General features: G+C 43.8%; 1 protein-coding gene across 1 annotated transcript; it reads right to left on the reverse strand.

Annotated features, from left to right (window-relative positions):
• Nucleotides 1-977: 977 nt before the first annotated feature.
• Nucleotides 978-16,065, reverse strand: LOC100494394 (netrin-4). Its single transcript, XM_002938224.5, has 10 exons — nucleotides 15,538-16,065; nucleotides 12,503-13,044; nucleotides 9,329-9,595; nucleotides 6,434-6,560; nucleotides 6,134-6,322; nucleotides 4,992-5,205; nucleotides 4,285-4,418; nucleotides 4,074-4,142; nucleotides 2,701-2,871; nucleotides 978-2,257 (listed from the first exon to the last, which is right to left on the reverse strand). The coding sequence occupies exons 1-10, from the start codon at nucleotides 15,602-15,604 to the stop codon at nucleotides 2,106-2,108; spliced, it is 1,932 nt and encodes a 643-aa protein (XP_002938270.2). The 5' UTR covers nucleotides 15,605-16,065; the 3' UTR covers nucleotides 978-2,105.
• Between the last annotated feature and the right edge of the window lie 234 nt (nucleotides 16,066-16,299).

Here is a 16,299-nt window from a genome sequence, read left to right on the forward strand (position 1 = left end):
TAGTGCCCATAGCAGGGGGAGTCGCCACCATTACTGCTGAATGATACATACAGGTTTTGGAGCAACATATGCTGCCATCCAGAAGATGTGTTTTTCAAAGAAGACCCTGCTTATCAGCCTGTCACCCATTGGAAATATTTGTTGCATTATAAAACAAAAAATACAGTAATGTAGACCCCAAGATTGTGACGTTTCACTTCCAAACTTATAGCATTCAGTCTCCTCAGTTCCCAACAGAGAGGGGATGCACCACAGTAGGAAATTTGCCCCAACTATTTTTGAAACATGTTGCTAGCATCAAATTCAAAATGAGCAGATCTTTTTCAGAAATCTTTGTACTATTTACAATTAAGGGTTTAAATGATGAGCAAATCATTGCACTCTGCTTTCAGTTCTTTTACACGGTGTCCAAAAGGTTTGTTTTTTTTCTAGGATGGGGTTAGAGAGTTGTAGTCGTATAAATGCAATAGATGTTCCTTTATTGTAATATGCGTTGGAAATGGATCCTGGAGGCCTATTTCTGGCCCTGTTTATTGGTGAATGGAACAGCCAGAAGTCTTTGTGAATCCCAACAGTTGAGAAAGGAATGTTTTTCTGCAATTAATATTGCTGCCATTCTCCTTATTGACATACAGTGGTGCTTGATAGTTTGTGAACCCTTTCAAATGTTCTATATCATTATATGAATGTGACCATCTGATTTTCAAACAAGTCCTAAAAGATGAAAAAAAATTAAGTGAATCGTGTTCCGAGTGTGACCCCCTTGTGCAGCAATAGCTGCAACTAAACGTTATGGTAAATGTTGATAGACTTGTACATTGACTCTCCTCCTTACAGAACAGCTTCAGCTCTTGGATGTTGGTGGGTTTCCTCACATGAACCGCTCTCTTTAGGTGTTTCCACAACATTTCAACTGGATTAAGGTCAGGACTTTAAATTGGCCATTCCAGAACAGTCACTTTATTCTTGTTTTACCATTTTTTTGGTAGAACTGCTTGTTTATTTAGGATCATTGTCTCACTGCATGACCCACTGTCTCTTGAGATTCAGTTCATGGACAGATGTCTTGACGTTTTCCTTTAGAATTCTCGGTATAGTTCAGATTTCATTTTTCCATCGATGGCAAGCCGTCCAGGCCCAGATGCAGAGAAACAGGCCCAAACCAGAGCATTCCTACCAACGTTTCACAGATGGCATAAGATTCTTATGCAGTGGTGAAAACCATTCTTCAAATGTGACGCTCCTCATTTAAGCCAAAAAGTTCCACAAAACATTCTTCCAGTATCCTTTTGGTTTGTCCACATGACCTTTAGCAAACTATAAACAGCAATATTTTTGGGGGAGCGCAGTGGTTTTTCCTTGCTACCCTGCCATACACACCATTGCTGTTCAGTGTTCTCCTGATGATGGACTCATGAAAATCAACATTCTCCAATGTGAGACAGGCCTTCAGTTGCTTAGAAGTTCCCCTGGGTTCCTTTGTAACCTCTTGGACTATTAGCCACCTTGCAGTTGGAGTTATCTTTGAGGGGCAATCACTTCTGGTTAGGGAAACTTGAATTTCCCCCATCTGTCTTGTAACCTTCTCCAGCTTTATGGGCAACAACTCTTTTTCTGAGGTCCTCAGACACCATCTTTGTTCGAGCCATGATACCCATCCACAAATGTGTCGTGTGTGTGATCAGGCTTTGTTGGATCCAGTTCTTTAAATAAAACAGGGTCTCTCACTCACACCTGATTGTCATTGGCATTGCCTAAAAACACCAGACCTTCAAATTCTACGATAATACTAAGGATTCACATACTTTTGCCACATGCAGATATGTTATTGGATCATTTTTTCCAATAAATACACAACCAAATATAATATTTTTAGTTTCATTTGTTTAACTAGGTTTTCTTCATCATATGTTTTAGGTCACATTTTTAGAAAAATATATAAGATTTTTAAAAAGTTCACAAACTTTTGGGAACTGTTGGACCCACCATTTATAGTCCATACGCACATGAGATGGGGATCAACCACAGAAGGCTATTAGAACGTTCGTTTGTTACATGGAGAGACAGAACAATGATGGATAAAGACAATGGCTTCCTTTGTTGCGTTATGCCCGACTGGCCTGCTTGCAACCTGATTGAATCATATCCATTGCCTTCCTTGCCCAATTTGCTTTCCAGGGCTTGACCAGGCTGTTCATGTTGACCAACAGCTTATTGCTGCGCTTGTCCTCCGCCCCGGCTATGAGGTAGTCCATACCTAAAATAAAGGGGAAATTGGATTCATTTTTCTTTTTACTTTGGTGAAAATTATTCATTTCAACTAAAGTTCCCGTTATTCCATATGCATCAAAATGCTGTATTTGTTTCGAGATTTGGTCAAATCGCAGCACTGTTTGCAGGATTCGGCCTAAATCCTCAGTGTTAAGTTGAACTGAATGCAAATCTTTAAAGTCATGTAAACTTTGAAATGCTTAGCAGGTTCATTTAAGCCACAGCGCAAAGCTAAGGAAGAAAATGAGAATTTATCAGAGATACACCGAATCCACTATTTTGGGATTCGGCCAAACCCTGAATCATTTGTGAAAGATTCGGGCAAATATTGAACCGGATCCTAAAGGGTTACGTATTTTCGACTTCCCATGAAAAGTCACATGATTTTAACGATTCAGATTTGCTGTGGGTACTTCCCTTACTACATACCAGGGTTCAGAACTGGGCAAGTACAGCCGCGGTTGGTCCAGGATTCTGGGTAGATGCTCATTTTGCTTCGGGCTATAGTGACTTTTCCATATCTCAGCACCTTTTTCACTTTCACCACCACTTCAGCGTGCGTGCCCTTGTCATGTGCCGAAAGGATCCTCGCTTTTATCACTAATAATACAAAGAAAGGCCTGAAAGATGTTTCACTAAAACAGACCATATATGGGTAGAATTGGTTGGGTGGTACTGTAGTCTGAAAACTATATCTGCTGGTAACTCCTTTAGCTGCACGGATGAGAGACAGGCAGGAGGGCAAAGAGTTCATTCAGATTTATTTATTTATTTATTTGGACCATCAGTACAACAAACAGAACTGTGCTGTATGGCTATCCATGAGGTGGGTTCAATGGAGTTCCTATAATAAGTGTCTATATGTAATGTGAGTGATTGCGATTGTAATGTGAGGGGCTGCTGTAAGATGCCACAGACACTCACTATTTATTGGGCTGGTGGGGGGGGGCTGTTTGGGCCTCTGTGTACTTGGAATGCCAGGACCCAGGCACAGACTGGCAATCGGTGGATTCAGGCAAATGCCAGAGGGGCTGCTGTAAGATGCCATAGACACTCACTATTTATTGGGCTGGTGGGGGCTGTTTGGGCCTATTTTGAAGCCCAGGCCAACCCTTTCTGACATCAAATTACATAAATTACATCAGGTTGATCCAATTGGTCCAGTTTTACTCAAACTCATAACTTCTAATGACAGTCTTCCCAACGCCTTGGAGTTCTATTGTATTTATAAAATAGCGCAAGACTTATCTGACCAAACAGAAAATCTTGATGCTACCTAAATCATTGGGACGCCTCACGCATTGCGCTTTATATCATGTTAATAAAGTCTTAGGATCGTTTTCAGAGAGGAGCTCACTGTCTGATTGCAAATGCTTGGGAGGATAAATACACATACCCGTGTTTCCCTGAAAATAAGACACTGTCTTATATTTTTTTAAGCTCCAAAATATGCACTAGGTCTTATTTTCAGGGGATGTCTTATTTTTCCATGAAGAAGAATACAGTACACATTTATTCCATCGTTTGAGTGGGTGTCTTATTTTCGGGGGGTGCCTTATTTTCCGAGGGGGGTGAAAAATCGGGGGGGAGCCTTACTTTTGGAGGATGTCCTATTTTGGGGAAAACAAGGTAGTATAATGACCCTTTTAGTACAAACAATATATAGCATCTGTGTGCACTGAGCCATCACTGTCAATTGGTTAAAATTTTAGCTGAGTTTTATTCAGACAAATCATTCTGAGACACAGCAGCTACTATACTTTCTCACTCTAAACTAGCTCCTCCCAAGCTCCCACACTTACCATACGCATACTGGGCCTTGCAGAGTTCTGTAATGGGCCCAAACGTCTGCTCCTTGCAGATGCACTTCTCTAGGGGGCGAGAGAAATAAAGGCAGAGGTATATGAATCAGTCTAAGCAGGCCCATGTACTCCCATGTATGCTAAGCAGTGATTTACTCACAAATAAGCAATATATACATTCACATTGGATTCACTAAGAATGAATCAGTACCTGGATATCTCAGGGCGGAAAAGCCTTGCTCGCCGTTCCATTTCCACTCTCCCTCACTTTCATTGGCTGGAGCGTCAAGAACATCATATATTTTTCCACCAATAGGAATGCTCAGTAGGTGCTCATTCTTTTGACTGTAGTGTTAGAAGGAGAGAAATAATTATGTTACAGTTCCTGAAACCTAAGGGAAGGGCAGTTCATCTAATATTCACTGTGTGTTATACATGACTAGATTCACCTTTACCCCTTTTGGAAAACTGTAAATGCTTTGGAGGAAACGATAAGATGGATAGAAAGGAATAAAAGGTAACAATAATGATGAACTTGTAAGCACACAGTGCAATTTGTTTTTTTTTTTTGCTGTCGGGGTCAGTGACCCCCATTTGAAAGCTGGAAAGATGTAGAAGAGGAAGGCAAATAATTACAAAACTATAAAATAATGAAGTTTCTAGGAACTGGATATTCTATAACTAAAAAATAACTGAAAGGTACACCACCACTTTAATATATAGGCACCTGGGGGGGCACCCCCATAGCTCTGCCACTGCAGGCATGATCCCTCGGTGCCTGTATATAAATATGGCCCTGAATAATATGTACAATTAATAACCAATAACAACCAAACTAGAAACTGTAGCAATATATTAAAGCTAAATTCTAATTGATTTACATTGATAGGCTTTATCGCTGCCTTGCTGCCAGCATACCTGTGTGGGCATTTTCCTGTGTGTGGGTCACAGTGGCTGGCACAGTCACAAGGGCGGCAGCCTCTCTCGCTGAATCCCCAGAATCCCCTCCTGCAGGCATCACAATAGGGTCCTGCTACACCGGGTTTGCAGTAACAGAATCCTGTTCTGGGATGGCACTTCCAGCTCCCATTCAGTGCAAAAGGGGCAGAACCAGTCGAGTGGCAGAAACATTCTGTGCAACAATAAAGACGTTGGCAAGGGGAGGGGACTGGTAAGTCTGATCTAAAGGTAACTAAAGGCCACCGTTGTACTAAACATGCACTTAGCACAGCACACAGATATCTTTCCAAGGACAGGGCTACTGTACATAGGGGTTTGTATATCAGTCCTCTATACCGTACTAAGTGACTAATTCAGTGCCCATTACTTAGACTTTAAAATATAACTGAATGTCATTTATACTGAATAAACTGACATTTTTTTATGTATCATGTCTCAGCATTTCCTATGAGTTGTAAGCAAAGGTCACTTTAGGCTGACATTTAGCAGAAAGAGGAGGCAGAAACAGAACCAGCGCCTACTTGCTCTCACAGCTGCTTTCTGCATAGCCAGGCCTAGGGGATTAATATACCACAAAGGCCAGATTTTACTGAATGAGCAGTCCTAATAGCCCAGATGTACTGCAGAAGGAGAGAGAGGCTTTGGGGAACAATGGGTTGGCATCACATGCCCATGAGCAGTGCCACTGGCTTTGCAAAGCAGAGATCCGCTGGAATCATATCACTCCGTAACAAAATCAGGAATCTGACATTGGTATATAGCTGGGCAGGAGGTGTGGGGCACTGGAGGGCAACTGTCGGATTGCTGTTCCACACCGCTGTGAGTGTCACCAAGGAGTTGGCATAGTGCTGGCACCACCCCATAGCATCCCAGTGGCTGTAAATACAGCCATTACTGATTCGGTAAAAGTCAAAGAGGCAAAAAACTTTCTTGCCTGTAGGGTAGGCATCATTCATAGGCTTACATTCTGCTGGCTCAGCCGGAAGGGCAGCTTATGTATCAGCCTGGGTATGATCAGACTGGAAGCCTTATTGGGAATAGCTTTTCTGCAATGTTGTCCTGCCATAGCTAAGGGCTTTAACACAATACCCCTCTATTACCCTTGCAGGCTGCTGGTGATGCCATGGGCTCCTTGGGATCCCTGTAGTACCCAGGCTGGCACCTCTGGCAGCGGTCTCCCTCAGTGTGGTGCTGGCAGTTCTCACAGACTCCTCCACTTGTCCTGCCCGAGGACAGCCAGACACTGAGGTCAAAGTGGCAGCTATGTGCATGATTGTGGCAGCGACAACCTGGAAAGTAGAGTAGCACCATTTACTCTTTGCCCACAGACTCTTGCCCTATCCCTCTATTGCTTCTGTGCCATAAATGAAGTAGCTTGCGGCTCAGTCAGCCACACTTACGCTTGCATTCATTGGGAGCCCCTGTCTTCCCATCTCCTGGTCTCCATGGCTGGTCGTTGTACAGAGGGGCACACCTCTCACAGTGGTCTCCTGCTGTGTTATGTTGGCATACACACTTGCCATGGACCTGTGTAGACACAAAAGAACATTCATGTCATGGTTTATCTATCAACTGCTACATGCAACAACTCTTATTATCAGTCTTCCCTGGTGTTAATAACTCATACTTACCTAGGCGAGTAAACACAGACATTTTAAAGACCATATCCACATTAATGCTGGTAGCACACCAAAAAAGACAAAGGGTTGGTGCTCACTGCAGGGATATAACTCATGACGCATATATGAAATAAGTTCATTTAGTCATAATAAGCCACACCCTTAAATGTATATGTCACCTCCTACCCTATGGATATCACAGCAACCCCCAGCACATAATAATTACACCCCTTAGGAACCCTCTAACAACTATTTCCAAATGCTAACAAACTCCCAGAACAAACCTCCACCAGGCAGCATAGGGTAGGCATAGTATGGCACACACAGGCAGCATAGGGCAGGTAAAGTATGGCACAAACAGGCAGCATAGAGCAGGCAGAGTACGGCACATACAGGTATCATAGGTTAGGCAGAGTATAGCACAAACAGGCAGCATAGGGCAGGTAGAGTATGGCACACACAGACTGCATAGGGCAGGCAGAGTATGGCACACACAGGCAGCATAGGGCAGGCAGAGTATGGCACACACAGGCAGCATAGGGCAGGCAGAGTATGGCACACACAGGCAGCATAGGGCAGGCAGAGTATGGCACACACAGGCCTCATAGGGCAGGCAGAGTATGGCACACACAGACTGCATAGGGCAGGCAGAGTATGGCACACACAGGCAGCATAGGGCAGGCAGAGTATGGCACACACAGGCAGCATAGGGCAGGCAGAGTATGGCACACACATGCAGCATAGGGTAGGCAGAGTATGGCACGCACAGGCAGCATAGGGCAGGCAGAGTATGGCACACACAGGCAGCATAGGGCAGGCAGAGTATGGCACACACAGGCCTCATAGGGCAGGCAGAGTATGGCACACACAGACTGCATGGGGCAGGCAGAGTATGGCACACACAGGCAGCATAGGGCAGTCAGAGGATGGCACACACAGGCAGCATAGGGCAGGCAGAGTATGGCACACAGAGGCAGCATAGGGCAGACAGAGTATGGCACACACAGACAGCATAGGGCAGGCAGAGTATGACACACACAGGCACCATAGATCTGAGTTGGTGAACAATACAGGGGGCTTACAAGTGTGAACAATGATGCCAGGTCTGACCCCCCCCAACCATGCCCAGATATGCCCTTGTTCTGCCCTAAATTCAATTCAAGCCCTGTCATTTTTGGACTATCTTGAGAATTCTGGACTAAAGGGGTATGTTTAATTATTTTAATGTTTAAATTTTAAATAAATTTTAAAAAACAAGAAAAAAAGACACTCAGGAATGTGCCAAACAACCCCCTTTTGCACAAGTAAAGCCATCACTTTTTGAAATAATCAGAGTGCTGCTGTCTTCATTATATCCAACAACCCCTCTTGGTTACTTACTTGACCTATTCTGCCTTTGTGCTTTTATGGCAGCCGCTTGTAAAGTAAGAAAGAAGTGAGAGCGGCAGCCATTGGGGGAGGCAGCCCTCGGGGCAGGGTATTACAGACACATGTGCCTCTGTCTGGGGAGCTTTCATCTGCCAGCACAGAAGGATTTTTTTCCCTTCCTCCAGCTGCTCTTTGAATTGCCGACCTAACAACAATGTGCCTGGCGGTCACCAACCCTGGCACGGCTTCCATCAGATAGACTGGAACGTTCTGCTGGGGATTAAAAAGAGAAAGGCGCAAGCTGTTTGGACAGGAGATGGATTTTGGGCAAGAGGGGGTTACAGGGGGAATGTGGGCAAAAGCAAGCTTTACCTTAGGTGACCTAATAGCCAATCACACATCAGCCATCGAGGCACCCTCTATATCGGGGCTCCCCAACCTTTGTTTCTCGTGAGCCACAATCAGATGTAAAAAGTGTAGGTGAGCCACACAAGCATGAAAAATATTCCTTGAGGATGCAAAATAAGGGCTGTGATTGGCTATTTGGTAGCCCCATGGGGAGGCTCTGCCTGGAGTAAAACGGTGTCTCTGGGCTTCCAAAACTTGTCTCCAAACCAGAAATTTTAAAATGGGCACCTACCTGGTAAGAGCAACATCAAAGGGGGTGGTGGCAACATGTTGCCCCCGAGCCTCTGGTTGGAGATCACTACTCTATATCAATAACATTATAAGTATCACTTTTACCAACTAGGCCAGTTAGGTGGCAACTCTAGCTGCCTGTGCTGATCCAAAGAAGCCCAGCTTTGTAAGGCAAGTGTACAGGTATATAGTGATTATAGTGATTTTATGGGCCACTATGCTCTAAAATCTTCCTACAGAAGTGAGCTTAGTACAATAATCTATGCCACAGCAGAGTAATGGTGTCTTTCTCTACAGGCTATGAGAAAATAAACAAATTTGTTCCTATCATATAGACTGCTACTCTGTCATGTCACTCCCCCGGACCACTAATACATACCCCATCATTTGGAATGGGATTCTACAAGCAGTATTTAGGCCTGGAACTAGGCACGTGCCTAGGGCACAATGGCAACGGGGTGCTAGGTGTGTACCACTTGTCTGCTACCCCTAGTTCAGACCCTGGTTTAGTGAAGTCCTGCAGTTGTTTGCACCAACATTTTTTAGGCACCACTGACCCACTGAATCATGGAGTTGCATTAACAAAAACAAATTAATTATCAGTTCATTAATCACTTTCACTAGTAAAGATTCAATTCGAATGGAGTTGTCCTTAGCCACGTTACTTACCACAGTTTGTGCGCCGTGGGTATGTGTGACCTGCTGACAATGCTCTGCGTGCCCATTACAGAAGCAGCTGCCTCGCACAATCAGATCATAGATGGCATAGTGGGCAAACCAGTGTGGCTTCTCGCGGCTTTCAGGCACTGCCAGGCAGGGACACTCCTGTCTCTTTAAGAGAAGCAGCCGAAGGTTGGTAATTTTCAGGAGGTCCTGTGCCTGGGGACTGTAGGGGTCCTCAATCCTATTGGCTGGGGTTAGGGCCCGAAATATCACCTACAAGCAAAAAGCCAAACTGCAGGATTTCTTTAATGTGTCAGGTACCATTCCCACAATAACTTCACCCAAATAAATAAGGGGGAGGGGCGCATTTTGCTTATACTGATATTTATTGGCTACAACACATTTTTATTGAGTCAGTTAATGATAAAAGGATTATGTCTGATGTGTTATTACAGGCCAGCCAGCCAATGACTCACAGTTTAAAGAAGGAATTAAAGTGGAACTCTACCCAAAAACAGCTTTTTGCATATAAAAACATAGTATTCTATTCAGCTTTCCAATATACTGTACATTTGTTACACATTTTTAATGGTTTAAAAGCTTAACAAAGAAGTAAGCTAGAAATGCTGCACATTATGTTTGGGGCTTCTGTACCAGCCTGAGGCACCCACAGCCCTTTAGCAGGGAAGGTTTGTACCCCCAAAGATGCCCCAGTAGCCCCCCATCTTCTTTTCTGCTGATTCCCTGCACATACTCTGTGCTGCTGGCACTTACCTGGGCTTAGGCACCACCGCACAATATGATGAGCAATATTTTTCACCAGCCATGGATTCGGCGAATTTCCGCTTTTGCCATTGGCAGATTTTTTCGAAGATTATGAAAATTTGCAATGCCAAAAATTTGTTGCGCATCAAAAAAATGGTAGACTTCAAAAAAAATGACACGTCGAAAAAAAGTCATGTGCAGTGTCACTGATACTCCTAACAGAATCCAAGATGGGGAGCTCCTGTGCACAACTTTGTATGTGGTAAAAAAGAGTTATAACTTTGGCGTCATTGAATATTTTTAATTAACAAATGGACAATGTCCGAATTTATTGCTTGGATCCACTGGGTAGAGGGCAATGGAGGACTTCCCTACCTTTGGGCAGTAGCTGTTGGCCTTTTTTGGAGCAAGCCTCCCTTGGAGGTCCAACCTATGGTGAGTGCTATTTAGCCATAGTTACAACAATATATAGAACAGCAAATAAAACCCCCAAATCCCACTCTCTGTGACCTTCAGTAGTATCTAGAAGAGGAAGAAGTTTTTCCAAATCTTGCCCTAACTGAGCTTCCAAACCATTGCTCCAACCACAGCCTAAAGGGCAGGTACTTTTTACTAACTTGTATTCTAATCCAAATTGATATTGTCCTGAAGAAGAAGATCTAAACAACGTAGAGATGTCACTGTAAACATTCATTCAGTGTGCCCAGAACTTTACTTATAATTATTTTATATACTTACACTCACTGTTTGTCAGTGGTATCTGAAGTCTGTAACTATAGGTATTGTGCTCAGTGGGAGAGAACTGTTTTACTCTCAGGAGAGGGAGACGGGATTTGGGTTTTAATGTTGGAAGAGCCAGGATGGCTGTAATTGGTTGTTGTTGCTGAATAAAAGCTGCAGGTTCAATTACAACTATTTTGCCGAGGGCCCTGCCGCCACTGAAGGACACCCCTAAGTCTGAGCCAGATTGCTTCCAGACTGAATAGCCAATATCTACATAACACCTAATAAATTCCTGAACCCTTGTACTGTGTCTGGTAATTGCGGCAGCACCGAGCGGAGAGACAGTAGTGGCCCCAGAGGTACAGAAAGAAATGTTAACTCTTTCACAGAGTATGGAAAAGCTGCTAATAAGAAACTCTGATACCAGGGTCCCTGGGCAAGTGTCCATCACCCAAACCAAACCTGTCTTAATGCATAGATTTAATAATCATTACCATGATATGACATTTCATGAGTGTTTCCTTCAAGAAAGGTATTAGAAAAGCCCCATTAGAAAGGTATGGAGCTACAGGGATCAATATTGGAGGCAAGGACTTTCACTTTTGACCAAAAGGTGTCTGACTTATTAGATTCAGAGGGGCGATTAATCCTCATACAGCGTGTTCGAGGACCAGATTATATTGAAATGATGATGTCATACAGTGAAGTCTATGGAGCCCCAAATCAGACTTGAGGCCATAAAAATCCTTTGGACAGCCACTTCGGGACTATGGACCTCCAGTTGGACAACTCTGCTTTAGACCATCACCTTACAGCCTCTGACTATGCTAAGTTGCATATAAATTGAATGGATATGATGGAGACAGGTAAGTAATTTATCAAACCCTTAATTCCAACCATATGCAACTGCCTTTGACTAAATGAAGGCTGGTAATTTGTTGATGTGGAGCAAGAATCTTCTTTGAGGCCAGGATGAGGAGTAGGCAGAGTAAGCATCATCTTAGGGTTTGATGTTGCAGGAAGGGACATAAGGGACAAGCAAGTCACCCTACAGTATCCAGTCTCCCTAACAATAATATTTCTTACTCACACTAATGGGACACAGATAATATATGGAAGTTAGTTTAATGACCCAAGACTCACATAAGCAGCCTGACTGCCCAATTTTCGGTCCCAACTAGGGATGCACCAAATTCAGGATTCTATCATTCTATTCTATTCAGACGAATCCAAGTGCCTGGCCGAAACAAATCTGAATCCTAAAAATCGTACGTGAGCACGGAAGTAAAAAAATCTTTCTATTTAACCCTTCCATACCCCCAATGTGCATATTCAAGTTAAGATTTGGGATCAGTTCAGTATTTGGCCAAATCTTTAATGAAGGATTCGGGGTTCGGCCAAACCTAAAAATAATACATTTGGAGCATCCCTAGTCCCAACCCATAGGTTGAGACCTTCGACCATATGTCCATTTAAAAGCTGCCAATTGCCTCTTGACCATGTTAGCTTTCTGGTTCCTTTCACCTGGGCATCACAACACCTTGGTCAGCACTGAAAGGTGGTAATATATACAAAGTTGCAAACACAAAAGGTTGGTGGCTAAAGGATGAGATGTAGGAAAGGGATGGTCAATGCAGAATGTTAAAAATGAAAATAATTACATTATAAGACTAAAGTCTTACCACTTCTTACCTCCCCCCGGGTACAAGGCCAGGCACTTGAGTACCTGGAAGTGCAAAGAGTTCCTTCTTCTGCTAAATCATCCTGAAGGCCAAACGTGGCTGTGCAATTGGTGGCAAAGTATTTATAGGGTCTCCAGTTCTTCCCGTTATCATGAGACCTCTCCAGAATCATGGCTGCGGGTCGGGGAGACTTGAAAACCATAATAACATGTGTTAAGTAAACCACTGTCCCAAAATCCAGCCTTATTTCTTCTCTCTGGATGCCCTGTTCTGACTGCCACCAGGTTGCAGGTTTTGAAAAGACATCGTCTGTCATGTAGGAAGGTGGGTGGGAATTTTTCAGCTGGTTAACGCTGCATTTGTCGCACTTGGGCTGCCCGCAGTAGGATGGAACCTGCTCAGATGGGGGCTGCTCGGGGTAGGAGCAAAATGTTTCTGTGATATTCTTCCCACATGTGCTGAGGGTGAGGGGGGTTCTGCCTGCGGCCAGGTTTACAACAGGGGGGTTGCAGGAATGGCCCTCACATCTCAGGGGGTATAATGTAGCTGAGTCTAGTGAAGAAATAAATATATTAAGTGTCTTGGTTTTAGTGTTTCCTAACAAATGAAAAGCCCCTCTTTATACCTTATTTGTTCTGGGGCTTCTACATAGCAACGTTACAGATGCAATACAATACAGGCATAAAAGTCATCAGCAAATGCCAATTGGATAAACCAGATCACCCATCACCCCTCCTGGATCCAGCCAAGCCATCATCCCCCTCCTTGTTGCTTCTTCTTCTGGGCATGCCATCGGTGGGGGTGGGAATATAATGTTGCAATTGCCCGATTGCTGTGCCAATCAAGAAGAATCCTGTCTTTCCTAATTTGGAAAACTGGGCAGACAGTTTGGACCTAGACAGCCCCTCTGAAACCCAGGCTGTCTGGGTCACAACTGAACAGGTAAATAAAAAAAAAATAGATGAAAGGGTGACTTTAATTTGCTGATCACAAGGCAAGGTACTGCTGCTTGTTCAAACCCAAGGGCTAGGCAAGGTCATGAACAAAAGTGGAAGAGCCCTGCTTCACCATAACTTCAGTCTTCTCTTTGATAGTATTAATGACCCAGGGCTTTACAGTTGCCACAGGAGTGCCTTATCTTGGATTCTGTTAGGAGTGTCAGTGGCACTGCACATGCTCCGTGGGCTCTGCACAGCTGTTGAGAAGCTTAGGGGTCATCGCAAATTATCAAGCAGAAAATGAGGTTGGCCATATAAGTTGATGCTACAGGTCTGATTATTATAGTCTGATACTAATTGCACTTGTTTCTAAACTGTTGTCTAGTGGTAATCTGAATTAAAGGCTTATATTGTGACATTTACATTCTGTATATACAGTATATTGTGCGTCGGTCCCTAAGTTCAGGTAAGTGCCAGCAGCACAGAGCAGAAAAGAAGATGGGGGCTACTGGGGCATCTTTGGGGGCACAGATCTTCCCTGCTAAAGGGCTGTGGGTGCCTTGGGCTGGTACAGAAGCCCAAAACATAATATACAACATTTCCCCCATTTATGCACCCCCATTGCATAAAGAGAACTAAAGGTTCTGCAAGCCCCGAGGGCAATTACTAAATGAACTTCCAAGCAACAAACTAGTAAATGTCATATCCAGACTGGAATTTAAAATAGACCCTGGCTGTTGCTTATGCTTACTATCCCTTTATGTTTCTATTTACTGGGACCGAAAGTCCTTATTTCTGCTGTATTACAATGTTTGAAAAAGTCAATAAAACATTTCAGACCCTGGCATTTCAATCACACAGAGACCCAAACAGCCCCCCACCCCACAAATGCACTAAATTGTGCCTGTCTATGGCATCTTACAGCAGCCTTCTGAGGCAGAATCCCCGGTGGGCCCTGCACCCCCCAGTCCGACCCTGATAGAGGGTAAAGCAATGCCAGGGTTGCTGCCATTAGTACAAGGTTGACCCAGGGACTACCTTTGGGCATAACTTTTGGGGCCATTGAATAGAATAATGAGCCAGGTGGCTAATCATAACACAGAAGTCTTGTAAATTGTAAGCTCTTTTGGGCAGGGCTCTCTTCACCTCTTGTTTCGGTTATTGATTGCTTTATATGTTACTCTGTATGTCCAATGTATGTAACCCACTTATTGTACAGCGCTGCGGAATATGTTGGCGCTTTATAAATAAATGTTAATAATAATAAAGTCTGATGGCATTAAACCTAAACAATTTAAAATATTCTCCCCCACCCTCCGCTCATACCTCCAGCTTCTAGTGCCCCCTGTACTGATGGTCAGCACCGGTATGTGCCTACTGGGAAGCTGCAGCCCAGGGTGCCAATAAACACACATCTTTGCATTTTCAATGGGTTTGATGTTATTTGCAAGTGTAGTTGCTCCAGAAATCAGTATCAGCGCCTGTTTATATCCCACACACTGCTGCTTCTGACTGTTGATTTACTGTAGCAGAAGGCTGGAGGAAAACCTGGAGGAAAACTGGCTTCTGCTACATTGTTTCATGAATCAAATATAAGAATAAACAGCAAAGATTTCAGTGGAATAAAAGCAACAACATTTATTGGCTGAAATTAACGAAAGCATAACTCATATAAAAAGCGCCACACGGTGCGAAACGCGTTAGGAGATTATGATGCACCTGGTCATTGTTTGGTATAGTATGCTTTTTATATGAGTTATGCTTTTGTTAATTTGAGCCAATAAATGTTGTTGCTTTTATTCCACTGAAATCTTTGCTGTTTATTCTTAGATTTGATTCAGGACTTATCAGTGGGATATGACTAATAGATTCCCTTTCTGAAACCTTTTTACTATTTATTGTTTCATGAATCAAAATTAGAGAAGAGAAAGTCATAAACAAATACTGCTTTCAGCTGCAAATACACTGACAACTTGAAAACTATGGAGCATTTTAATGAATGTATAGTGGGAGATATGTTTGGCTTTATAGCCTGAGTAACTGTAGTAAGTATAGAGTTGTAAAGTTGCATTCCAGTTAGCACTGCCCTTGGAGTGGGGTAACTTACCTGCCCCTGGGGGTACATAGAGGAGCCACTTTAGGAACACAATGAAAGCCAATCCCTGCTGCTCCATATCGCCCTGCAGTTACACTGCCAAATGTGGGAGAAGGGAGGGTGCTGCTGTAGGTATTATGTAGTGTCACTCCCATTCAATCAGCAGGTCCCTGCGCCGAGATCGCATCACTGGATCGCACTGTGTGTGTATTGCTTGCGATACAGATCTCTCCAGCACTGGAATAGAGATTTCGCCCTAGGTCACTTCAAACATCGCACAGATACAGTAAGCAGTCACTTTGGGGCAGGAGAGCCCCAGCGCATCGCTATATTAGCCCAAAATTGCACACAATAAAGTCGTAAGCGACCGAGCAGCCACAATAACGATATCAGCCATGCACGGTGCACAATAACGTCTCTCTTCAATACAAATGTGACTTCTCTAATGATTCTCTAATTCCCCGCTACTGCCTCCGAGATGCTTCATCCCCTCACTCCCCTCGCTGATTGGCTCTCACACCGCTCTCTGCTGCTTTCAATTAAATACCTGAGAGTCGGTGACGTTTCCGCCCAGTAGAAATGGGATGTGTGACGGGGCAGCGCCCCCTGCTGGACACTTGGGATTCATTCACCCAATGATGCCGGACGGGAAAGCGAATTGTTGGGCTGAAATGATCTCTGTTGCTACGGTGCATTTACTGTTATTATTTATTTATGCCTTTGCTTAATGAGAAATAGCTAGCGCCAGGAAGGGCTCCCAAGTGAGGGTGATAT

The sequence above is a fragment of the Xenopus tropicalis genome, chromosome 4 (assembly GCF_000004195.4).
Source record: "Xenopus tropicalis strain Nigerian chromosome 4, UCB_Xtro_10.0, whole genome shotgun sequence".
Lineage (NCBI taxonomy): Eukaryota > Metazoa > Chordata > Amphibia > Anura > Pipidae > Xenopus > Xenopus tropicalis.